At 45.8% G+C, this 27,171-nt stretch overlaps 1 protein-coding gene across 1 annotated transcript; it reads left to right on the top strand.

Moving 5' to 3' along the window:
• Positions 1–11,862: 11,862 nt before the first annotated feature.
• Positions 11,863–12,768, top strand: LOC139262137 (transcription factor Atoh1-like). The gene has a single exon (XM_070877286.1). The coding sequence runs from the start codon at positions 11,863–11,865 to the stop codon at positions 12,766–12,768; it is 906 nt and encodes a 301-aa protein (XP_070733387.1).
• The last annotated feature ends 14,403 nt before the right edge of the window (positions 12,769–27,171 follow it).

The raw sequence follows: 27,171 nt of genomic DNA, 5'->3' as shown, positions 1-27,171 counted from the left end.
TGGGGATTTCCTATGGCCGGGTCTCTCCTTGTTCCCCGGTTCCTGGGGCGGAGGGGGAACCCCTTCCGCTGTCATTTCCCGACCAAGCACCATTTTTAAAAGAGCCCAGTGGGGACTCCTCTGCCGACGATCCTGGGGGTGGGATCGGGGCAGAGCCAGGGCCGGTTGGAGCGGCCGGTTCATTTGCCGTACCTTGTGCAGTCGATGGGCCGGCTGCTGGCGGCCACCTCCCGGAGGAGGACGGGGACTCGGTGGGGGACGCGGGTGAAGACCTAGAGACCACCGCCAGCGAGGCGGTGGATCTGCTCGCGGCCGCCGCCGAGACCATCCTCATTCCTGCAAAGGAACTCCGGGACTTTTTGGCCCAGAGCCGGGGTCACTACAACCAAGCCCGACTGGCCCTGGAAAAATGGTCCGAGCCAGAGCTGATCAAGGGGTCCGTCCGCGCCGCCGTTAAAACCTTGGCCGCGGGCGGGCCTTTGACAAAGGCGCAACACCTTGAGCTACGCGAGCTCGAGGGACTCCTCGCTGGGCTGCGGAGGGAGCGGAGTTCAACAAAAGACTCCGCTCCCTCCCCCACAATAGGTTAAGGTAGAGGTTGCACTATGCTTTTGCCATGAAGATAACCATAGCCAGCCTCAACATCAACGGCAGCAGAGGGGCACGCCGTAGATTTGACCATTTTTCGCTCTTGCGGGAGGGGAAATATGTGGTGTGCTTCCTGCAAGAAACCCACACCGTTCCGGGAGACGAAGCCACGTGGCTCCTGGAATGGCAAGGAGAGGTCCGCATGAGCCACCTCACTGCCATTTCTAGTGGGGTGGCCATCTTGCTGGGCCCGCATTTTCAGCCGGAGATCTTGGGGGTCGAGGAGCCCGTGCCAGGCCGCTTGCTGCACGTAACGGTTCGCCTGGGGGACGTGCCGCTCCATCTCGTGAACGTGTACGCCCCTCAGCCCGGCCCGCAGCAAACGCGCTTCTTTGAAGAGGTGTCCGCTCTTCTTGGCTCCGTCGACGTCGGCGACTGCATTGTCCTCGGGGGGGATTTTAACTGCACCCTTGAGGCGAGGGACCGCTCCGGTGCCCCGCAGTGCATGACGGCGATGGAGAAGTTGAGGGACCTGGTCGGGTCCTTCGACTTGGTGGACGTCTGGCGAAATCTCCACCCCGACTCCAGCGCCTTTACTTGGGTGAGGCCTGGAGTAGGATGGTCTAGAGTCGACCGCCTTTACGTGTCTCGGGCATACGTTTCCTGCGTCCCGGCGGCCTCCATGCGGCCGGTGCCGTGTTCGGACCACCACCTGGTGTGGGCAGAGCTCGCTTCGCTCCGCACGAGGACGGGGTCCGCGTACTGGCACGTTAATAACCGGCTGCTGGAGGACGTGCGGTTCCAGGACTCGTTCCGTCGATTCTGGTCCGACTGGAGAAGGAAGCAGGGGGGCTTCCCCTCCTTGAGGCTATGGTGGGACGTGGGCAAGGCTCACGTCCGCGTCTTCTGTCAAAAGTACGCGAGGGGGTCGACCAAGAGGCGGGCGGCCAGAGTCGGGCGCCTAGAAAAAGAGGTGCTTGACCTGGAAGCCCGTCTCGGTCAAGTCGTCCAGGACCCGGCCCTGCGGACGGTGTACGAAGCGAAGAAGGCCGCGCTGAAGGACCTGCAGCTCGTCGGGTCCCGAGGCGCGTTCGTGAGGTCGCGGATCCGGTTCCTGCGGGATCTGGACCGCGGCTCCCCCTTCTTCTACTCGCTGGAAAAAAGGCAGAGTGTCCGTAAGCAGCTCTTGACGCTGCTGGCCGACGACGGCTCTCTCGTCTCGGATCCGGAGGGCGTCAACAACAGGGTCCGTGAATATTACGGGGCTCTGTTCTCTCTGGATCCGTCCAGCGAGGAAGCGCGTAGAGTTTTGTGGGAGGACCTGCCGAAGGTCGGCCCGGAGGGCGCCGAAAATCTGGAAGCTCCGCTAAGCCTGGCGGAGCTGACCGGTGCCCTCGCCCGGCTCTCGAGGGGAAAATCCCCGGGGCTGGACGGGCTGACCGTGGAGTTCCACAGGGCGTTCTGGGACGTCCTGGGGAGCGACTACGCGCGGGTCCTGGGGGAAAGTCTGGCGACCGGGGAGATGCCCCTCTCTTGGCGCAGGGCAGTCATCGTCCTGCTGCCTAAGAAGGGCGATCTCCGCCTCCTTAAGAACTGGCGCCCGGTCTCCCTCCTCAGCACGGACTACAAAATCTTCGCCAGGGCGATGTCTGCTCGCCTTGGTGCCGTGCTGGACCACATGATCCACCCCGACCAGTCATACACGGTCCCGGGCCGGACAATCCACGATAACATCCATCTGGTCCGGGACCTCATCCATTGTTCCCAGGAGGCTGGTCTGTCGGTCGCCTTCCTATCCCTCGACCAAGAGAAGGCGTTCGACAGGGTGGATCACGACTATCTGCTCGGAACTCTGCGCGCTTTCGGGTTCGGGACGCATTTCGTCGCCCGGATCCGACTTTTGTACGCCGCCGCGGAGTGTCTGATTAAGGTTAACGGGTCCTTGACGGCGCCCCTTCGCTTTAGGAGAGGGGTGCGCCAGGGATGCCCCATGTCCGGCCAGTTATACGCCGTTTGCGTGGAGCCTTTCCTGCGCCTCTTGCGGACGAGGTTGACGGGACTGGCTCTGCAAGGGCCGGGCGTGGAGGTCGTCCTCTCGGCTTACGCCGATGACGTGCTCCTCGCGATAGAGGATCCCGCTGACCTGCGGAGGATGCGTGAGTGCCAGGAGATTTACTCGGCCGCGTCCTCCGCCAGGATCAACTGGGAGAAATGTTCCGGACTCCTGGTGGGTCAGTGGCGGGTGGACTCCCTGCCGGAGGAGCTCAGGCCTTTTGCCTGGAGCACGACCCATCTCCTCTATCTGGGAGTCTACCTTAGCCCCGACGAGGGAGCCTGGCCGGCGAACTGGCAGGAGCTGGAGGCCAAGGTCGCCGCTCGCCTAGGGCGCTGGACAGGACTGCTCCGAGTGCTGTCCTACAGGGGTCGAGCGCTAGTCATAAACCAGCTGGTGGCCACAATGCTGTGGTACCGGCTGGTCACTTTGACCCCTCCCCCTGCGTTTGTCGCCAAGATACAGAAGAAGCTGGTGGACTTCTTCTGGAACAACAGGAAGCACTGGGTCTCTGCCGCGGTCTTGAGTCTCCCGCTTGAGGAGGGCGGTCAGTCGTTGGTGTGCGTCAGCGCCCAGCTCGCGACTTTCCGTCTTCAGACCCTGCAGAGATACCTTTACGTCGAGCCCCCTCCTAGGTGGTGCGCTCTGGCGAGGTATTTCTTCCGCCAGCAGCTCGACCTCAATTATGACACGCAGCTCCTGTTTGTGAACTTGGGGGGTGCCAGGACCGCCCTCCGGGAGCTGCCTGTCTTTTACAGGGAACTCATCAGGGTCTGGAACAAAGTCTCCACCAAGCGCAGCTCTCCGCCGGCTGGAGTGGCGGCCGTCCTGCAGGAGCCGCTGCTCGGGAATCCGTACCTCCACGGCCGAGGCTTCATGTGGCGGTCGGAAGAGAGGGCTGTGGCTGGTGAGGTGACCAGGGTCAGGGACCTGCTCGATGGCGGAGGAGCGGGCTGGATGGCGCCAGACACGCTGGCGCGGCGCCTAAACTCTGCCAACGTCCGCCACGCGGCCGATGCCATCGAGTCGCTAAAAACAGCTCTGGGCCCTGACTCCGTTAGGTGCATCGAGGAGGCTCAAGCACGTGGGGAGATCCCGTCCGAACTGACCCCCGTCCGGACGGAATTCCTCATCGGCGCCAAACCCCGGAACCTCCCTCGGGGGCCGGCGCCTCACAACTTGAGCCGCCTCGGGGAAATCCCCTCCGTGCCTTTCAGTTCCGCGCGGAGGGGTTTCCTGTACGGGCTGCTCCTGCACACCCTCAACTTTGCCATCCTCGCCGGCCGTCCGGACACGCCATGGCGTACCATCTTGCCGTCCGGAGGAGGCGGGGGTCCCCGATGGAGGGCACTCTACGCAGGGGTCCTCCCACTATTCATCGGGGACTTGGCCTGGAGGGTGGTGCACGGAGCAGTGCCGTGCAACAAATTTTTAAGCCGGTTCACGGACTCCCAGGCCGCCTGCAATTTCTGCGGTCTGGAGGAGTCCGTGTTCCATGTTTTTACTGAATGCACGAGGTTGCAGCCCCTGTTCCATTATTTGAAGGGGCTGCTCCTGAAATTCTGGCTGCACTTCAGTCCCACTCTCCTGATCTTTGGGCACCCTGTGCGGAGGGGAGCGGGTAGGTCCGAGGGCCTCCTCGTAGGACTGCTCCTGGGCACGGCCAAGGGTGCCATCAGCCGGTCCAGGCAGCGGGCGGTCGAGGGGGTCGTTCAACCTGACTGCCTGCCTCTCTTCCGCTCTTACATCCGGTCCAGGGTGTCCTTGGAGATGGAGCACGCGGTGTCCACCGGTACGCTCGCGGCCTTCCGCGAGAGGTGGGCACCGGAGGGACTGGAGTGCATCATCACGCCCGGCAACCAAATTTTAATTTGATTTTACGTTTTAAAGTTAATTTGTTTTAATTGCCGGTGCTTTTAGTGTCCCCTTCCCTTTTATAGGGGGCACTGGGGAAAAATTGTGATTTTAGTGCCCAAAAAAAAACAAAAAAAAAAGAAAAAACACAAAAAAAAACAAAAAAGGGGGGGAAAAAAAAGGGCCTTGTAAATGTCTGGAGTGTCACCCAGGTCGGGTGGCACCGTTTAATGTTTCATGTTTTGCAGGTGAACTCCAAAAAGAGTTAAGAGGTAATTTAAAGGTATTTAACAGGATTTTACCCAGGCATTTAACATTTAACCTAGTTTTCAATGAGTTTGCAACAGGTTTCACGCCAGGTAAGTGTGTTAGGTTCTCAGTGGCTCTCCATTGCTTTGGCTAAGTGACAGTTGCAGAAGTTGTACATCCCTGTCTGGCGTAAAAATAAAAAAGGGAAGGTGGCTCAACCGTGGCTATCAAGGGAAATCAGGGATAGTATTAAAGCCAAGGAAGTGGCATACAAATTGGCCAGAAATAGCAGTGAACCCGGGGACTGAGAGAAATTTAGAACTCAGCAGAGGAGGACAAAGGGTTTGATTAGGGCAGGGAAAATAGAGTACGAGAGGAAGCTTGCAGGGAACACTAAGACGGACTGCAAAAGTTTCTATAGATATGTAAAGAGAAAAAGGTTAGTAAAGACAAACATAGGTCCCCTGCAGTCAGAATCAGGGGAAGTCATAACAGGGAACAAAGAAATGGCAGACCAATTGAACAAGTACTTTGGTTCGCTATTCACTAAGGAGGACACAAACAACCTTCCGGATATAAAAGGGGTCAGAGGGTCTAGTAAGAAGGAGGAACTGAGGGAAATCCTTATTAGTCGGGAAATTGTGTTGGGAAAATTGATGGGATTGAAGGCCGATAAATCCCCAGGGCCTGATGGACTGCATCCCAGAGTACTTAAGGAGGTGGCCTTGGAAATAGCGGATGCATTGACACTCATTTTCCAACATTCCATCGACTCTGGATCAGTTCCTATGGAGTGGAGGGTAGCCAATGTAACCCCACTTTTTAAAAAAGGAGGGAGAGAGAAAACAGGGAATTATAGACCGGTCAGCCTGACACGGTAGTGGGTAAAATGATGGAATCAATTATTAAGGATGTCATAGCAGCGCATTTGGAAAGAGGTGACATGATAGGTCCAAGTCAGCATGGATTTGTGAAAGGGAAATCATGCTTGACAAATCTTCTGGAATTTTTGGAGTGGACAAGGGAGAACCAGTTGATGTGGTGTATTTGGACTTTCAGAAGGCCTTCGACAAGGTCCCACACAAGAGATTAATGCATTAAAGTTAAAGCACATGGGATTGGGGGTAGTGTGCTGACGTGGATTGAGAACTGGTTGTCAGACAGGAAGCAAAGAGTAGGAGTAAATGGGTACTTTTCAGAATGGCAGGCAGTGACTAGTGGGGTACTGCAAGGTTCTTTGCTGGGGCTCCAGCTGTTTACATTGTACATTAATGATTTAGACGAGGGGATTAAATGTAGTATCTCCAAATTTGCGGATGACACTAAGTTGGATGGCAATGTGAGCTGCGAGGAGGATGCTATGAAGCTGCAGAGTGACTTGGATTGGTTAGGTAAGTGGGCAAATGCATGGCAGAGGAAGTATAATGTGGATAAATGTGAGGTTATCCACTTTGGTGGTAAAAACAGAGAAACAGACTATTATCTGAATGGTGACAGATTAGGAAAAGGGGAGGTGCAACGAGACCTGGGTGTCATGGTACATCAGTCATTGAAGGTTGGCATGCAGGTATAGCAGGCGGTTAAGAAAGCAAATGGCATGTTGGCCTTCATAGCAAGGGGATTTGAGTACAGGGGCAGGGAGGTGTTACTACAGTTGTACAGGGCCTTGGTGAGGCCACACCTGGAATATTGTGTACAGTTTGGTCTCCTAACTTGAGGAAGGACATTCTTGCTATTGAGGGAGTGCAGCGGAGGTTCACCAGACTGATTCCTGGGATGGCGGGACTGACATATCAAGAAAGACTGGATCAACTGGGCTTGTATTCACTGGAGTTCAGAAGAATGAGAGGGGATCTCATAGGAACGTTTAAAATTCTGATGGGTTTAGACAGGTTAGATGCAGGAAGAATGTTCCCAATGTTGGGGAAGTCCAGAATCAGGGGTCACAGTTTCAGGATAAGGGGTAAGCCATTTAGGACCGAGATGAGGAGAAACTTCTTCACCCAGAGAGTGGTGAACCTGTGGAATTCTCTACCACAGAAAGTTGTTGAGGCCAATTCACTAAATATATTCAAAAAGGAGTTAGATGTAGTCCTTACTACTAGGGGGATCAAGGGGTACGGCGCGAAAGCAGGAATGGGGTCCTGAAGTTGCATGTTCAGCAATTAACTCATTGAATGGCGGTGCAGGCCCGAAGTGCCAAATAGCCTACTCCTGCACCTATTTTCTATGTTTCTATAAAAGCAACCATTTCACAGCTGTTAACTTTCCAATGTCAAAAGCTAAAGCCTTCAGGAATTGGAATTGGAAGAAAGCTTTGAGCTGTATGCAGTTTGAAAGTGTTTGCAGTGAACTCTCTATTCACTGTCACCTCCTTGGACCAACCTTTATCATCATTGACAGATCGCTTCTGTCATTTCAACCTCATCTGCCGACTATTCCAGCAGCATCAGTGCCCTTGAAAAAATCTCAGCGTGGTCCTCAGAATCCCACCACGATCAGCCCTTACAGCAACATCACTAAACGCACCAGCATCACCAACAACAACACAATCCTTCTCCGCAATCACCTGATGCTGTACAGGGACACTACCTGACCACATTGCTGCCCGGGACACCAGGAAGGCCTCACCATGGCCACACTTACTTTATTTGATGCTGTATAGCCTCGCTGGCACATGATGTGCCAGGTTTGCACCACCCCACACCAATACCATAAAGTATCCCTGCAATGCCCAAGCCATCCCTTTCACACTCATCACCATTGTGCAGGTTACCCTTATGTCTGACCAATCACTACAACTCACTAAGCCACTTTCAAAGCTGCACACAAATCTGTCAATGAACAGAAAGTGCTCGCAATAAAGATTTCAATGTTTGACAACACATTAGCAGAAACTCTACATGAACATTGGCTAAAATACCCAAATGCCTACCCTTGTGTGTTGTTAGTTGGTATGATTTGACAAGGATGATGGTGAGTGTGAGGGGTGGATAGTGAGATGGGGAAATGTAGATAAAGAAAGAACGAGGGATGGGTGAAGGTGAAAGATCAGTTGGTGTGAGTAAGGGAAAGAAGAGTCTTGGGGATATGATGAGTGGCACAGCAGGATGAGGTTAAGTGTGGCTTTGCAGTAACGTTTAGTGATCTACTGAGATCATTGAAAGGTTTGTGCCACTAGAGCCAGGTCCTGCTTGTGCCCAGACTGTGTTGGTGCCCCGGGGAGGTATCTTCCATCCATTGGAAGGGAAAAGAACCTCCCTGTGTGCTGTGACTCCCTCCATAAGTATCTGGAGGGAGTCATGGGGAGCTTGGGTGCAACCGTGCACCTTTGTGCAGTGCTTGTCAGTGTTTGCAGCACCTCGATGCTGTAGAACAGTGACAGCACAAATGTCCAAAACAAAGTTGGCCATGGTCCCTTTAAGGAAACTGGCTGAAGATGGATCATCAGGTGATGACATCAGAACCGCGTTCTGTTAATTGGCCGGAAAACTTGAGCTTAACAAGCCCAATCAAGGGAAAATTGTGTTGAGAGGGCGGGATAAAGCCAGGAGCACGTTCCCCACATGCCACCAATGCCAGCCGCACTGATCTTGCAGTTTTGCCTAAATCACAGCCTTCCAGTGCAAAAGTCCATAGAATGTTGATGGGCAAGTGTATGTCCAATGAACAAACTCCGGCCCAATGGGCACTGGCATACATTGTGACCCACACAAATATCCAGAAAAATAAACCTTCAATTGAATAAAACTACTCAGGTAGAATTAAAATATATATTATAAAGTATTATATATATTCTGAATGAGTTTTGAGGATAAATGCTTTAGATATTCAGATGATGGTTAAAGATCTAGAGAGCTTTGTTTTTTTCTCATAAATTTTGACATAATTTGAATCATGCAATGAGGTTATTGACTTGTAATCACTTCCAGAGATTCATTATTCTCTGAATAATTATTGCATTAAGTGATTAAAAAAAGAATAACTTTGCAAAGTGTTCTACTTATAATGGATTTTGTATTTAAGTTTCCTTGGATCAAGAATGATATGTCACAGGAATTCTTAGAAAATGATTTGGTGCATTAGAATTCTGGCTTGTTTAGACATGGTAGAATTAAACAGATATTGTTCGGGAGTTTACTGTAATTATGTTAAGTTATGTGGAAGTGTACAAGTTTATCATTTAGTACGTATAAATATATTTGCATATAAGGTCTTCACAGTATTACATTTCAATTAATATACTGGCAACATTTTTAAATTAGATCAGGAACTAATTGAGGGTCTAATGCTATTGTCTGTAAACATATTTCCCGCAACCCTTCTAAAAGATCAAAAATAGATTCTTGCTTGTGGATTTTGCACTAAAAATGTCCTAATCTTATTACTGTAACTTCCTTTTATATTAATTATCATTTTGTTTTACAAATACAAAAATGTTTGCTGAAAGTTTTCTTTGAAAGAAGTAAGATATGATTCAGCCTGTGGCCAGGTCAGTAACACTTTTAACATGTTGTATGTAAATATCTAATAAAGTACAGACTATTGTACAGTCATGGCACCAGGTGTATACATGCACTATAGGAACATTTTTATGCAACATTATGAGTTAGGTAAATGGTTAACCATCATTTTTTATGATTGTGTAATCAACTGCAGTTTAGTGAAAGCAAAATATATAAAATGGCAAGAGTTTAGTTTGTCAGTTTGTGTACATATTGCTAAATGCTTGTTTATATCACTTGGATTTTGAATTCTTCAGTTTTCAGTAAAACTAGAAAGCGCTTGATTGTCAAATAAAGTACATGTTTAGTTGAAAAAAAGTGTTGTCCTAAGGACATTTAGTTTTAAAGGAAGATTCAATTCCACTACTAACACAGCAGAATACAAATAGTAGAACATAGGTTTGGTCTGTTGTGTATTAAATTCTTTGAGATCAATTTTATTCTAGGTCACAATGTTTTCATATCAATAATTTATTGATTAAAATTTGTCTCCCTGATTTTGTTCAATTAAACCTTTTAATAGAACTATGTTAATTGGAGATTGAAATAGATCATTAAATCAAGTAAATGTTGAATTAAGCTTTGATTAAATAGCTAAATATGACTCTTTTAAATATGAGCACCTTTAAGTTTTCAAATTGAAAAACTTAGCCTTTAAAGTAAGTTGAAAGAAGATTCTTGATGACAATTTTGAATAATAAATACTTGCTCATTTTTGTTTAACAGATTTGACCACTCAAAAACCAAAGCTACCCAACTTTTATATAATTAAACATGGTCAACTCTCTTGGTTGTAATAATGTGTATAAAACATACTTGCAGGACTGAACTATATTTAGACTATTCAGTATCTTGCAATAAGTTGCAGCATTAGATTATTTTCCTCACACAAGTTGTTAAACAGCTACAATGCAGTATCTTTGTGTCTACAATACAGAGCAAACCATAACTACAGGGTATAAAATTAATTTTGAATCAGAATACTAAGTCTGTGTACAGCCAACTGTACATCTGTAAAATTATGGATGTTGAACATGGCAAAGAATGTAACTAACTAATATTTGTCTTAAGCTAAATAAACATCTGTTAATTTTGATGAAAACCCATAGTTGCTTTCAAACGGATTAAAATGTGGCGGGCATAGCATTTGAAAGTCGTTGATAGTGCCGAGTGAGGCGATATTTCAGCCTTAAGTGAAAGGAATGATTTGTGATACAAAGCTTTGGATTTCATCGAAACCTTTGGCTTGAGCAAGGAGATAAATAAAGAGAACTCTTCAGCAGATCCACTTCAATGAGACTGTCCGAGGCATGGTTCCATAAAGCAATCTCACCTCGGGTTATTTAATCTATGCTAACGAGAGTTTTAATCCTCACAATGCCAGCATTTGTCAAAAGTGTGTTCCAATATAAATTACAGAATCTTAACTTGGAACAATTAATTAGTATAATAAATACTGCCCTGTGTTATAAGTGAATCCAGCCATACTAAAATAAATAATTGCATTTAGAAATTAATTTTAAGTAGGCTAATTTTCTAAAGTCCGTATCTACGCTTCTCTCGCTACTCCCTCTCTCACATACACATATAGAAATAACATTAAGCATCGCTGCGTGAAACACGCATTTTTGTAAAACGTTAACCTATATAAATAAGATGCCTAACTCTTTTTAGTCTGTTCACTCTCTCTCTCTCTTAGCTTTAAGAACGAGGAAAAGCAGACAGATGATTTAATAAACAATGAAGGGCTTGTCTGCTGGGCCCTGCAGAGCACCACTGAATTATTTACAGCAATGAAAAAATGTTTTCTTTATCGTGATTATTGTGTCCATAACAGCAATAACATTAACATGAAGGCTTTGTAACTTCCATTTATCTCCAATTATTATTTATTACTGAAAAAAATTGAAGTTACACACTTGCACAATTGCTGAAAAATGATTGTCATTTGGGAAATAAAACAATTTCCTTTGCCATCCACCGTATTTTGAAGCTGCATGTGAATGTGATAGTGCATGTGAAACTATTTGCGAAACGAAATTCGAAATGTCAACACTTCGGTTAAATCCAAAGGACGATATGGAAATTAAGTGTCGATTTTGTAAATGTTTATGCAAAAAAAACAGAAATGGAATACGGCAAAAACGTGTGAAGCAATATTTCAGACTGTAAGAGGTGCGAGAAATGAGCAGTGCTTGACCTTGCAGCTAAGTGTTTTCTGGTGAATTGTAAGGTTAGCGCGAACGTGTGCCTGCTGGTAAAGGTGGAGGTGAAATGTCAGCCATGCACGGCGCGTGCCAGCTCTCAGGATGGAACCCGAGCCCGGATCCGATATTCATTATTCATCAACAGATGATTCCGCGCCTTCTCATTGGCCTATCGCACGCGATCTGCGCGCGTATCACTGACCACCGGCCTGACCGGCTGCCCTGATTGGCTCATCGCACGCGCCAGGCGCAGGCATCGATTGGTCGCTTTCCCAATGACTGGCAGAGTTTGCTGTATTTATAGCTGCCACTGGGGTTTAAGGAAATCAACTTTGCAAAACAATAAATAAACGCCTAGCGCTGAATATCAGTGCAAAACCAGTTGATATAATTGTCCTCATCGACCATGTCCCGCAATGTAAAACTTGCTCTGGGAGAGTGGCTGGTAGAAGACTCGCCAGAACCGAATGAGATGAATCAAAATTATCCAGCAAACGCCGCACGCCTCACAAACACCGACCCACGCGTCTGGCTCTCACCTGCTTTCCAAGCAACCTGCCCATCATATCAAAGCTACTTTTCACCCGGAGGAAATGTCGCAGCTTTGTACGATGAGGAAATTGGTCACGGAGATTTGGCCAATATAATTTCAAACGCGAAACTGCCCACAGAGACTGCAGTGAAAGATAGTGACCTTTGCAATCTCAAAGGTCAGACAAAAGCTACAAGCAAACAGGCAACAGAACCACCAAAACACCGACGACTTGCTGCAAATGCACGCGAAAGAAGAAGGATGCACGGGTTAAATCACGCTTTTGATGAGCTGCGAAGTGTAATCCCAGCTTTTGACAATGAAAAGAAATTGTCAAAATACGAAACACTGCAAATGGCACAGATCTATATAGCAGAATTGTCTGAACTTCTGGAGAATGTAGGCAAGCAGACCCTAGATGGTTCGTTGTCTGACTGCCCAAATGTGAAAGTAGTCACCAATAAAACTTGCCGTACGAGCTGCAGTTTACAACACCCAGCCGGCGCATGTTCTCCTCCGAACATTCCCGAGAGCTCTCCAAAGTTTATTTCCGACGGTATTGGTGATACATCATCTGCAGCTCGGCGCATGAAGTTACTTTCTCCTTCCAAATCAGCCATAGGTGAAAGTAAAGTAACTTCTAATCGCAGTGATGGAGAATCTTCTCCTCACTCTCATTCCAGTGACTGGGAGGAGGGACAGACAGACACGCTTCCCTACCAACGCTCAGAACATTTGTCAGATCTCTCACATGTCCCGATGGTGCGGGAAACCAATTAGGCTGAAACTTTGTTTTAAAGAACTTTAAAACCAACTGTATTTTTCTAACGTCACCTCAATGTAGAGAGTGCAACATCATTTATTTTTGTACATTCCAAACGGTGATTGTTTATATTTGCTCGCCCAATTTCTGGATGGCTTGTTGCACTTTAAAAATATTGCAGCTGAGTCACATGAGGTGTGTATAGGAAATCTGCCATCAGTTACTCAGTATAGAGAGGCAGAGCAATCCATGATCTGTATTTCATATTTAAAATGTATGTTTTAGTAATAGCAGTATTGTGCTGCTTCTCACTGTCGACATAAAATTTATTTAAATACAGACTGTCCCTTTATTGGTTAAACTGAAGATTACCAGGTTCCGACGTCTTCATGTTACGTCCTAAACACTGTTGCATCTTTTTCGGTATAACAGGTTCCAGGGTATGGTAAACACAACCCTTGGCCCTCAATCCCTATATTATAGTGAGAGTGAAATGGATTTGGTGCACTTGCTTATCTTTGTTTCGTGTAAAATGAAAAATGACTTTATTTTTGAATAAAATGTGCACCTGTAAATCACACTATAATGTTTCATTTGATTTTGTTGTTTTGCAAAGAATGACTCTCCTTGCGTAACACAGTTACTATATATATATATATATGAATACAACATAGATTCAATAGTTAAGAGTTACGCATATTATAAACATTTTTAAAAGTTTAGATCAGATTACAGGGAGGGGTCTGCGATGGTGAATTCAACCTTCCCGCATCGACGAATAAACTCAAAATAAATCCAGTCAAAGTAGTTGTATTGTTGGAATATAAATCGGCTACGGTGCTCATTTAAAGGAAGTTTTGTTCCAATTAATTCCTAGCCAGATAATTTAATGTTCGAAATAAATAAAGCAAAAATATTAGAGGCATTTGTTAGAGAAGAAAAGATCCAAATTTGTTGTTTTATGGATATGTTGAGGTACTGCGGTGATCTGATCTAAACTTTTAAAAATGTTTATAATATGCGTAACTCTTAACTATTGAATCTATGTTGTATTCATATATATATATATATATATATATAGTAACTGTGTACGTCAATAAACTTTATAATAATAGGAGGCCATATACTCAATAATTTAAACTAAGTAAATGAGTTTAAGCTATAAAAGAGCAGGTGTAGTGCCTGCAAAGGAACCGCACCTGTCACTGGGAGACGCACTTTGTCCTGCCCTGTCGTACTTACATTAATCAAGTTGAAATAAAGTACTAGTGTCATACACCAGTAGCAAAGGTCAAATACAGAGAGTTTGGGCAACAGTCTGTACTACATTATACTATATTATCTTAGCTTACAAAATTACAGCTGCTTTTAAAATATGGATTTATTTCACTCAAGTCGATTTATTTTGAACAACACCGACAATGACTTGGAAGAAATGCTTTTGTTTATGTATGAAATTTGGATACAAGATATAAATGTTGTAATGTATCTTAACCGAACCAGTCTAATAAACCGTTTGATTCAGAGAATAACTTGGAATCGTGTGCTTTTAAACTTTTTACCCTTGTAGTTTATTTTAATTTCCATAGCAATAACTTCAGTATAAGAGAAAAGTACTGACGCAAAGACAAAAATAAAATAAAAAAAAGTAATAAGTCAACATCACACTATATAAAAGAGCAACAGATTACTGTTAGGAGAGAACATCCGCGGTAATAACTGAAGAACAAGTTTTTAACAGTCAAACAATTGAGTTCAGATAAAGTCAATGAAAGGAAGGTTGAAAGGTAATGGAGACTAGATAGGAAACATTTTGTGACACGAGGTACAATTCTCCGAGCGTCATTCAGGCCCAATATTGGCGGAGGTGTTTGGGACCTGGGCAAAACGGTATGGAATTTGCAGCGTGATGTGAGTTCGACTTCAGGCTCCAAAGTATTTAACAGGAGCAAACCGGTTCTGTATTTGATGTAGATTCGTGGACATCAGGTTTCGCAGTGAGATAAGCATCGGAGGAAAACAGTCAGCTAACAATAAATTGTATTTATATAGCGCCTGCAATATAGTGAGACGTCCCAAAAGCTTCACAGGAGTAATATGAGACAAAAACAAATTTGACACTGAGCCGCATAAGGAGAAATTAAGGCAGGTGACCAAAAGCTTGGTCAAAGAGGTAGGTTTTAAGAAGAGTCTTGAAGGAGCAAAGCGAGGTGGAGAGGCCGATAGGCTAGACAGGGAATTCCAGAGTTTAGGGCCTAGGAAAAGAAGGCATGCCCCCAATTGTTGATTATATTCAGGGATGCGCAAGAAGACAGATTTGGAGGAACACAGACATCTTGGGATGTGGGGGTGAAGTAGGAATTGGGCCTGCTTTAGCCAATAGCCTTCATTAATAGTTTTAAAATTGGCCATGGCAACACACATCACCAGGTCTATCCTAAGACTTGTGATTAGGCGAGGTGTTGAATAACAGGAATCCTAGGCTGTTGCTTCTTAACAGAAATTGTAAAGTCCCTAATTTCTCCAAACTGTATGATTTGACCAATGGCTGTACCTTTGACCGAAAAAGTTCATGTAGATGAACAATGAATGTACAGGCCTACTTGCTTTCTGTTAAACTGCTTCGCACCTCAGTGAATGTTTTGAGATCGGATTTTAGAGCTCAGTGAATTGCTGATAAGAGATATCCAAATCTTCCTTACAAGTAAATAAACAACTCTGACTTTTCACAGACGTCTTGTGGTATTTATTATTAAACCACATCAGGGGGTGTGGGTTGTGGGGCTGGAGGAGATTACAGAGCTAGGAAGGGCCATGGAGGGATTTGAACACACGGATGAGAATTTTGAAATTGAGGCGTTGCTTAACCAGGAGCCAATGTAGGTCAGCGAGCACAGGGGTGATTGGTGAGCGGGACTTGGTGCGAGTTAGGACATGGGCAGCTGAGCTTTGGATCACCTCTCGTTTACATAGGGTGGAATCTGGGAGGCCAGCCAGAAGTGTGTTGGAATAGACAAGTCTAGAGGTAACAAAGGCATGGATGAGTGCTTCAGCAGGGGATGAGCTGACTAAGGGCAGAGGCTGGCTATGTTACAGAAGTGGAAATAGGAGATCTTAGTTATGCCTATGGATATGTGGTCTAAAGTCATTTCAGGGTCAAATATGACACCAAGGTTGCGAACTGTCTGGTTCAGCCTCAGACAGGAGTTGGGGAGAGGGATGTCAATCAATAACATCGGCACAATCCGGTGGGGAATACATGGCCTTTCTGAATTTAGCGTGGTTCTTTTAAGTATGGCTGCTACATTAAGATATCCAATTGCTGAAAGTGAAGTTTGTGAATTGGGCTTTTGAGAAAAATACGGCAGTTCTAAAAAAATGAAATGAGCATGCTCTACCGAAATTCCCACCAAACAGCAATACATGATTTAACTTTTGAAATATTAATTTAGTTAACACCTTACCTATCAAATTAAAACATTATTTACGCAACACTTAGATATATTAATAACGGTTTTAATGCATGTTGCAATTGCGTCGTGGAACATTTATGAACAAAAGCCGCTGGTTTGGGATCTATCTGCCATATGCCGCCCGGTAGGCGAGGCCTGGTCTGTCGCTGTCCTCAAACAGTAACTAAGATACTGACTTGGCATCAGGGATTTGCAATTGCTGGTCCTGAATAATATCAATAATATCACTTTCCACTAAAAGAAATCTCAATTGGACATGTTTTGAAAAGAATAATTGCTCATTAGTTTTAATATAAATAATTCAACAGATCGATGACTTCACCATATGTTGTCACGGTTCGCATTTGCGGCAGATTGTTAATATAGTTTAACTTTAATGAGATTGTTCGCCAAAAGTAGCGCTTTCCGCTAACGTATAATACGGTTAAAAGTACATGGACTGTTCCCCTAACTTCATTTAATTTTTATGCTCATTACATGTATTTTCTACCGATTTTCAGCTTATTTTTCTACTTCGTGAATGTTTAATCTCTCACCTCTTTGACTCAGGCTTTGACGTTTTCACGTTATGTGCAAGTTTATTCTCCTTATCTTTGCTTAAATATATAAGGTTGTGTTTTCACAGGTTACGTAATGGGTATGAAATTAAGGTCATATTTATTCTATAAATTTAGTATGGTGATTTCTGCTTGGCACTGGTGTTAAAGTTGCAGTGTAATGCCATTTTAATAGCTGCATTTATCAGCTTTTTTGTGTCATAACATCTTTGGAAATGTTGTTAAATTAAAACAACTGTAAACATGCTACTCTCAGAAGCCATCAGCTCATCTGAAAGGTGTTCCTACTCAAATTTGTATTCAACCAATAACGAGAAAGTAACTCCAATTAATTGGTTCCAACAGCCTTCCATTCCATGATCCAACTTTTTTGATTGATTCCAATAGATTCCAGTTCTATCCTGCAGCTGATCTGATTGTAACAAACTGACAACCTTCAATGCCAATAAGAAAGGAGGATTTTTCTAATACCAGCAAGCTGACACATGCGTTTAAAAACTTTAAACGGTTATGGTTAGTAAGTAAGGCTACTGCCACTGTTTGAATCTGGAGGTAACATTGAAGATGTGTCAAAGCAAAACAACATTTTTGTTAATAAATCAAAATGTCTCTTGTTTACCCAATGGCCTGCCTCTGAGCGAATGAATTGTTTTTTTATAAAAGCACAATGTTCCCTGAATTTAAAGTCTACTAGTTAATCTTCTATAGCATTAAACACAGTGAGGCTCATTTTAATTTGAGACTCATAATGGGTGGTTAGCGGTTAGAATGCACCCACTGTTTATTATTATCGGCTTAAGGCCCAGGTCTCATTTACAAGCAGCCAGTGAGCTATGAGCGCCCAAACTGGAGGGAAATTGGACAGCTCCTGTGTGCATGGCCAGCAGACAGTCAGAGCCTTGGGGGAGGCAGTGGGCCTTGCAAGGTCCAGCAGGTCAGAGCTTTTCATGAGCCCAGAAGGAATCTTCCTGTTTCTCCAGGCCCTCAAAAAATAAAGTAAAAAAAACCTCTGTTACTTTTCCGAGCAGCCTCCAGTAATCTCTTTAAGAACAGCTGATTATGCTGCTCAATGCTAGTATAAATGGGCAGCACAATGCAGCACCTGCTTCATCCATTTGTACTTCACGATTGCAATCAGGGTCCTAGGTATGTTCTTTTACAGGTAGCCTGAAACTATCCATCTCAAGGTTCTACCCAAAATGGTAGCATCCAGAATACCAAAGTAACTGGGTCAGTAAGTGACCCAAGTCCATTTTCAGGCCACTACCACCCCAGTTATACCGCACAGGGCACTTAAAATTGGCCCCAGGGAGTCAAGAACAAGTGTAGCTTTCAGGTGAAATGGGTTTAGAGGGTGGAGGTCTGTCTGAACAGGGCAAATAACTGTGTATCTCCTTAATCAATCAGATTGAAGAATTCCTAATGAGGTGCTCAGAGTCTGAACCAGGAAGGGAATAGTTAATTCATTGTCAAATCATGTACAGAAAGCAAAATAAGGAGAGAGAAAGAACACTAGGATTAAGGAGAGAGAAAGAACGCGAGGATTAAGGAGAGAGAAAGGATTAAGGAGAGAGAAAGAACGTTAGGATAGCGAGAGAAAGGATTAAGGAGAGAGAAAGAACGCTAGGATTAAGGAGAGAGAAAGAACGTTAGGATAGAGAGAGAAAGGATTAAGGAGAGAGAAAGGATTAAGGAGAGAGAAAGAACGCTAAAGTTAAGGAGAGAGAAAGAATGCTTGCATTAAGGAGAGAGATTAAAAAAAGATGGAAAGAAAAATTTAAAAAAAATTAAATTTGTATTTGTTTATTTTTTAAATCACTATCAATAATTAAAATCTGAAGATGTCATGTATCTCACATTACTGTATATAACCGTATCTTACGATGCTATACAAGACTGTAACTGGATATGACCTGTAACTATAAGCATACCTTACCACCAGGGGTGCACTTGCAGGAGACCTGTCCCACTGAGGTATATAAAGGGAGGTCTCAGGCAAGTGCAGCACTGGAGAGCTGTGAATTAAAGGTGCAGGTCCTGAGTGAACTTGACTTCAGCATGTGTCTCGTGTAAGTCAGTACATTAGAGAAAGGACTTAACAGTGGCGACGAGTTACGGGATCACAGAATCCACAGAATGGCTACCAACAGCTCAGATGAGAAATACAATGCTGTAGACAATTGGGATGACTTTATAGAAAGGCTCCAGCAAAGCTTTGTGACCAAAGACTGGCTGGGCGACGATAAGGCAGACGAGAGAAGAGCCCATCTCTTGACCAACTGAGGCTCGAAAACATACGCTTTAATGAAAGACCTGCTGGCACCTGAGAAACCAGCAAGCAAGTCATTTGAGGAGTTGAACACCCTGGTGAGAGACCACCTGAAGCCAGCAAGCAGCCTACACATGGCCAGACACAGGTTCTACAACTACAGATGCTATGTGGGTCAAAGCATACCCAACTTCGTGGCGGAACTTCGGAGGCTGGCTAGTTCATGTGAGTTCTTCGATGAACTAAGGAGAGAAGTACTGAGAGACTTTTTTATTGAAGGAATAGGCCACGCAGGCATATTCCAAAAGCTTATAGAGACTAAGAACTTGACTCCAGAGGCAGCAGCACTGGTCGCACAGATGTTCTTGGCAGGCGAAGAAGAAACGAGGCTGATCTATACTTCGGGTACGACAACCAACGAGGCATCGGAACAAGGGGTTCACATTGTGAAACAAACCGCTACCTCCACACACAGACAAAGACAGGAGAGCAGGCCTTCAACAGCAGACAGTCGTGCCAGAAGCCATCAAAATCAAGGGTCACATGAACGGCCGATCATACCTCATCAACCCACAATGCGAGCAATCAACAACAGATTGAGAGAAGCTCAAGGGAGATCAGCCAGACGCAGCTCATCCTTCGGAAACAATGGAAATGGTCTGTGTGGGAGATGTGGGGGAAGGCACTCAACCAGGGTGTGTTGATTTCAGCATGTCATTTGCAGAAACTGCAACTACACAGGGCATCTGGCTCACATGTGCAGAAAAACAGCAGCTCGGCTGGTATACGAATCGGAAGGGTCAGAAAGCGGACCAGAAGACGGTTGGAACAGTGCACGGGACGCCGAGGTACAGCGGGTTAACACGGTCAATGTCCACTGTTCTTACACCAAGGTGCCTCCAATTATGATGAGGGTTCTACTCAATGGGATACCCGTCAACATGGAACTGGACACGGGGGCCAGTCAATCCCTCACGAGCGTTCAACAATTTGGACAGTTGTGGCCGCACAAAAGCAACAGACCAAAACTCACAAAGATCGACACCAAACTAAGGACCGATACTAAAGAAATAATCCCAGTCCTTGGCAGCACCATGCTCTCGGTCACACACAAAGGGATGGTGAACCGACTTTCCCTGTGGATTGTCCCCGGGGATCTCCCAGCCCTGTTGGAGAGAAGCTGGCTAGCAGAACTTAATTGAAAATGGGATGATGTTCAAGCCATGTCATCAGAGGAACGGACCTCCTGCTCAACAGTTCTAAGCTGTTTTGAACATCTCTTTCAGCCAGGTGTGGGCACCTTCAAAGGAGCTAAAGTTAGAATCTACATCACACAGAATGCCAGACCGGTCCATCACAAGGCTAGAGCTGTGCCTTATGTGATGAGGGAAAAGATTGAAAACGAACTGGATGGGCTTCTGCAGGAAGGCATAATTTCTCCCGTGGAATTCAGCAACTGGGCAAGCCCCATCGTCCCCGTCATGAAGCCTGATGGATCTGTGCGAATCTGTGGGGATTACAAGTCTACCATAAACAGAGTCTCCCTACAGGACCAATACACACTGCCCAGAGCGGAGGATCTATTTTCCACGTTGACTGGAGGAAAACTTTTCTCGAAACTTGACCTCACATCTGCGTATATGACGCAAGAACTGATCGAAGAGTCTAAGCTACTCACCACCATCAACACACATCGAGGCCTTTTTGTGTACAATCGATGCCCATTTGGCATCAAGTCGGCAGCTGCTATATTCCAGCGCAACATGGAGAGTCTGCTCAAGTCCATCCCGGGGACGGTTGTGTTTCAAGATGACATACTCATCACGGGCAGGGACACCGACTCTCATCTCCGCAATCTTGAGGAAATACTAAGTCGATTGGATCGGGTAGGCCAAAGAGTTAAGAAATCCAAGTGTCTGTTTCTCGCGCCTGAGGTTGAATTTTTGGGCAGAAGGATTGCCGCTGGTGGAATCCACCCAACTGAATCCAAAACCAAAGCGATTCGCCTGGCACCCAGGCCCCAGAATGTCTCGGATCTGCGCGCCTTTCTCGGGCTACTCAATTACTTTGGGAACTTTATGCAGAACTTGAGCACGTTGTTGGAGCCTCTCCACGTGCTACTCAGAAAGGGGTGTGATTGGTTTTGGGGGGACGCCCAAGAATGCGCCTTCAATAAGGCACGCAACCTTCTATGTTCCAAGAGTGTTTTAGCCTTTTTTGACCCAGGTAAAACGTTAGTCCTTACGTGTGATGCATCAGCGTACAGAGTCGGGTGCGTTTTACAGCACGTCAATGATACGGGTAAATTGCAGCCCGTTGCTTATGCCTCCAGGTCACTTTCGCGGGTGGAGCACGGGTACGTATGGTTGAGAAGGAGGCACTTGCGTGCGTGTATGGTGTCAAAAAGATGCACCAATACCTTTGCATTAGAAACCCCTCACGTCCCTACTATCCGAGTGCAAGGCAATCAACACCAACGCCTCGGCGCGCATTCAGCGGTGGGCACTCATGCTGGTGGCTTATGACTACACGATAAGGCACAGACCAGACACAGACAACTGTGCTGACATGCTTAGCAGGCTACCCCTGGCGACCACAGAACGGTCCGACGAACAGGACTGTGAGATGATCATGGCAACAATACCTTTGAATCCACAGGTTCGCCCATGACGGCTCGCCAAATCAGAGCCTGGACGACCAGTGACTCCATGTTATCTCTAGTTAAAAGATGCGTTTTAACCGGTGATTGGGCAGAGGCTCGCGATGCCTGCCCCGAGGAGGTCAAACCCTTCCATAGGCGCATGCATGAACTCTCACTACAGGCAGACTGCCTGATGTGGGGCAGCTGAGTGGTTATGCCCTTACGAGGCAGGGAGGCGTTTGTCCGGGAGCTCCATCGCGAGCACACAGGGATCGTCCTTATGAAGGCCATAGCCAGATCTCATGTCTGGTGGCCTGGCATTGATGCAGACTTGGAGCTCTGCGTCCATCGGCGCACCATTTGTGCTCAACTCAGTAATGCCCCCAGGGAGGCCCCCCTAAGCCTCTGGCCCACCAAACCGTGGTCGTGGGTGCATGTAGACTATGCGGGCCCATTCATGGGCAAAATGTTCCTCGTAGTCATTGATGCATTTTCAAAATGGATTGAGTGCACCATTTTAAACTCGAGCACCACCTCCACCACTGTGGAGAGCCTTAGAACCATGTTTGCAACGCATGACATTCCTGACATATTGGTCAGTGATAATGGTCCGTGCTTCACCAGCGCAGAATTTCACGATTTTATAGTTGACCACAGTATAAATCATGTTAAGATGGCACCTTTCAAGCTGGCCTCCAAAGGCCAGGCGGAGCGAGTAGTGCAGATCATTAAACAAGGCATGCTCAGAATCCAAGGTCCCATGCTGCAGAGCCGCCTGTCGCGACTGCTGCTGGCATACAGATCTCGTCCGCATTCGTTGACTGGGGTTCCCCCCGTGCAACTATTGATGAAATGAACCTTAAAGACCAGGCTCTCATTAATCCTTCCAGACATGCATGAAATTGTTGAGGCTAAGCGTCAAAAGCTAACTGAGTACCATGACCGAAATTCGAGGGGGAGGAGGAATGAGATAGGGGACAAAGTGTTTGTGCTAAACTATGGCCTGGGTCCCAAATGGCTTGCAGGGACAGTAACAGGCAAAGAGGGAAACAGGCTACTGGTTGTACAAATGGACAATGGCCAAACCTGCCGGTGGCATGTAGACCAAGTAAAAAGTAGATTCACTGATAACACTGAAGAACCAGAGGCAGACTACAATGTGGAACTCACACCACACCTGGTGGACAGACAGAGAGAACAACCTGAGGAAAGGGCAGTCTCAACAGATAGCCCAGGCAAGATAGCAGCAATCACACCAAATGAAACAGACAGCCCAGGCGAGATACCAGCAATCACACTGAACGAAAAACAGGCACCAAGGCAAACAACTGAACCACAACTAAGACGCTCCACGCGTGAGCGCAGACCACCTGAGAGACTGAATCTATAAAGGCAATAAGACCTTGGGGGAGGGTGATGTCATGTATCTCACATTACTGTATATAACCATATCTTACCATGCTATACATGACTGTAACTGGATAAGACCTGTAACAATAAGCACCAGGGGTGCACTTGCAGGAGACACTCCATACCTGTCCCACTGAGGTATATAAAGGGAGGTCTCAGGCAAGTGCAGCACTGGAGAGCTGTGAATTAAACATGCAGGTCCTGAGTGACCTTGACTTCAGCATGTGTCTCGTGTAAGTTAATACATTAGAGTCAGGACTTAACAGAAGGTATGTAACACCACATTTGTAAGTTAATGTTCAGAGCCAGAGAGGTTGTTTGGCAGTAATTAAGACTTATCACGCCTTTTAAAAAATTACTTAAACTTTAATGGAAAAGCCCCAACTTTTTCTGGTGAGTTTAGCAGGTATATATCACGTAAGTACAGCAACATCACACCCTTTCTTGTGTTTCAATGTCGAGTCTGTTCGCGAGATTCCGGTATAGCGCAGCTTCTGGTGGAGCAGGGCAACTTGGACACAAATTTTCTGATTTATGTGTTTAACTACGCACGTGCAGTCACCGGAACACTGAGCACTGATAGTCTCAACGTTATTCTTAATGCGAAATCCGGGCCTATATAAATGGTGGAGTTGAACAAAAGTATAATTCACCTCTGGTGATATTAAACTGAAAGTGGACAAATACATTTCTTTAAAGCTTCCTCTGATTTCTGATTGCATGTTGGATGGTGGTGGTGGCCACTGTATTACTTGTGATTGATATTGTTCACTTTAATGTCTGTTTATGTGCCAGAATGGTATAGAATTAACCCCACTGAGAGCAGTGGATTTTACCTGAGCTGCTGAATGGCTATAAAATGTAATTTGCTTCAATATCCCGTGTCTGTGATAAGAGATCATAGAAATCCTGTGATTCATGTTCAAAAAATACATTGCCATTGCCGAAAGAAGTTAGGCTGTCAACTAAAAAGAACAAAAAATGTCTACAAATGAATTATTGGTTCAATGCACAAAAAGTTCCCAGGAGCTCTCATTGGAAGGGCTGAAACCAGTCTTGTGGCCATTGGCTGCTAGCTGTTGAGAACAGGGAGAAACCAAATTAATTTAGCAGTACATGCTTTTCAGTGCACATATTTCACGGTAAAGTTAAGTTTGCAAAAGGAGCTTTGTTAGCTCTGTGTTGTTAAATTAACTTTGCATAAACAATAATAATTCCTGCCTTTTTCAGAATGTAATCATTTCATAGCAGTGATTTTCCTTTGATCCAGATCTAGCAACTGATAGAAGAAGGGTATCTTGCAAGTGTTCTGTGTTTGGAATAGACCATTCTATTTTGTGGAAATGGAAAGCAAGTAAAAATCTGTATTACATGCTGACTGTTGCTTGGATAGTGCTGAACAGTGGTAATTTGATGCATATAGTTAATATTTAATATGATATGCACATTGTCATGTTTGTCTTTATCAACAAACATTTGTAAAGTTCCACTTTGGGCCCAATCGGTAATCCGAAGGCACATTGTGCTATTTTTCGGAATTTAATTTTTTGCTCAAGCTGCTGCTCAAACTCATTTACATATTGTCAGACGTAAAATCTTCCATGAACCAGAACAATCGAGCAGCATTTTAGATCATAGAGTTGAGATAATTAGAGTGTCTGGTCCACCATCTGTGAGTAACCTGAATATAAATATAGTGACTTAAAAAAAATATACAGAACATTTGCTAGTTATATTGGGGTACATTAGTCAGTTTCTTAGTAAATTTAAAAAAATGATATTCAGAACCTTTTGAAACATTCCTCTTAGTATCCATGCGCCAAAAGAACCAGCTTAATTTTTGGAGCCTCCTCAAAGGCCCACAAATGAGTGCAATTAGCGGAACTCCCAATGGTGATAATTTATCCTGGGGGCGTGGCCAGTTTTGTGGGTGGGGTTGCTTCTAACATGCTATTTTTTAAAACTAGCACAAAAGATTATGGATACTCGAGTTGCGCTGAACATAATTTGCGCTTAAAATTCCGTGATCTTTTACACCGGTTACACCAATTTTTGGAGAATTGCACCAAAAAAAAAAGCGCATCTGAACAGAAACACCAGGGGCCTGAGTTTGGTCGACTTACCGTCGGCTGCTGCCGAGTTTTCTCGGCCGTCTCCATGTTTTCTGGGCGCTCTCCCCTCCGAGCAAGTTTGGTCAAGTTCTCACACTGGCAGGGAGAGAAGACCACTGGGGAGCATCCGCTGGTGTCTGCTGGTGTACAACACCGACAAAAGTCCTCCTGCCCGCTGAGTCCCCAGATTGGTCTTCCGCTTCAGCAGCAGAAGAGACCGCCATGTGGATGCAGGACTTAACTGAACGGTAGGTATGAAGACCTGCAAAAAAAGGTTAGTGCACTTGTTTTCTTCATTTCTTTTGCAGCGATTTGGGTGGATGGGGTCTTCTGAAGGATTTGTAGTAGTTTTTTTTCATGTATTGAAAATGTTTTATTAGTCCTGTCCCCCCCGCCCTGGGCCTCTGATTCTATCCTCAGCGTTACTTTGCCAAGGATCGCATTTGCCGCCCAGAATGCGACCTACAGCCTGCTGCTGCCCAGAATCAGCGTGCAAGGCCCTTTTTTTCTGCCGGGCAGTTTTTTCCACATTTTTCGACCAAATTGTCGCCCAAAGTACCGTCAGGATCTTAGCAGCCTTTTATGGTATATGGGCGGAACTTAGGTTTGACCAAACTCGGGGCCCTTGGTCCTTAATTTTAAGAGCCTCCTCAAAGGCCCACAAATGGGTTTAATTAGCGGAAACTCACCTTAGTGATTAATTCGATCTGGGGAGGGGCCAGTATTGTGAGCATGGTTTACTTCTTGCACAATGTTTTTAAACCTGTGCAAAAAATCATGGAAACTCGATTTGTGCTGGACATAACTTGCGCTTCAAATTCCGTGAATTTTTGCAATGGTTTGGACAATTTTGGGCGACCACAGCAGAAACTCGAGGCCTATGCATTTGCAGGAATATTCCTTCATTCTTAAAAGTTACACAATGCAAGCGTGGAACTGCTTAATGACAAACACTTCCAGCTCCCGCTCTACTGTCCTTCCCCCTCCTTTAGGATAGGCGAATAGCATACCACTTTGTAAATGAAATAACCAAACGTTCTTAAAGAAATGAACAAACTAAAAATCTCCTGTTCCTTTAATGGAGGAACTATATGATGCTTGATCCTGGATATTGATGGCTGCATCACCTGGCTCAGAACCAGTAAAATCAACATAATTTTCAGACTGCTTGATATATTGAGATGCTGGAAATGCTAATTATTTCTTGAAGAAAGATACATTTACGGCTATTTATTGAGCAGTAATAATGGAATCAAGTTTGTGAAGCACAATGTAGATGAGTGGCTTGTATGAGACTATGAGGCTGAAATTGCCCCATCCGATAATACCTCTGGCTGCCTGAAAGCGGAGGGCATGGGCTGGCGCAGAATGGCCGCCGACCCTCCGCGGAGGGACTGCCATTTTGCAAATTGCCCTTCCTCGGTTTTGGAGTATGTCCTTGACTGTTCTTCCCGTTTTCTCGCCGCCACGTGCACATGCCAACCGCTTACCCACTGGCGACAACACCTTCGTGAAATTGCCCCTCCGAAAATTGCCCCGTTCCTGGAATTGCCCCACAGAAGCAGTCTTGCCACCGATCGGAACCCCCGACAGCTTTTGCTGTCGGTACACTCTCTGTGGCTGGGTGGCGCGGCTGCCCTTAAAGGGGAGGCGCACTGCCGCGGCCGGCATGGTTATTTTCTTTGTCGGCCGACTGCCAGATTGGCCAGAAAATTATGGTCACAGGCAACTGGCCCATCCGGCCAAAACCCTCCCTGGTGGCCCAGTGTTTGCCACTCAAGAGGCTGCAGAGTTCCGAGCAGCCCTCCCCTTTAACTGAAGGGGAAAGATGTTGTGACACTCCAGCGCAATGATGTCATCAGCACGGCGCTGATGACTTACAGCCTTGGCTCCGCCGTCTCCCCCCACATCCGCCCCGCTAGTAACGGCCACTCCACCCGGGCCCACTTCCGTCCCCAT

This window comes from Pristiophorus japonicus, chromosome 4 (genome assembly GCF_044704955.1).
Source record: "Pristiophorus japonicus isolate sPriJap1 chromosome 4, sPriJap1.hap1, whole genome shotgun sequence".
Classification (NCBI taxonomy): Eukaryota; Metazoa; Chordata; class Chondrichthyes; family Pristiophoridae; genus Pristiophorus; species Pristiophorus japonicus.
The sequence above is the reverse complement of the archived record's forward strand: the minus strand, read 5'-3'. Positions and strand labels throughout refer to the sequence as shown.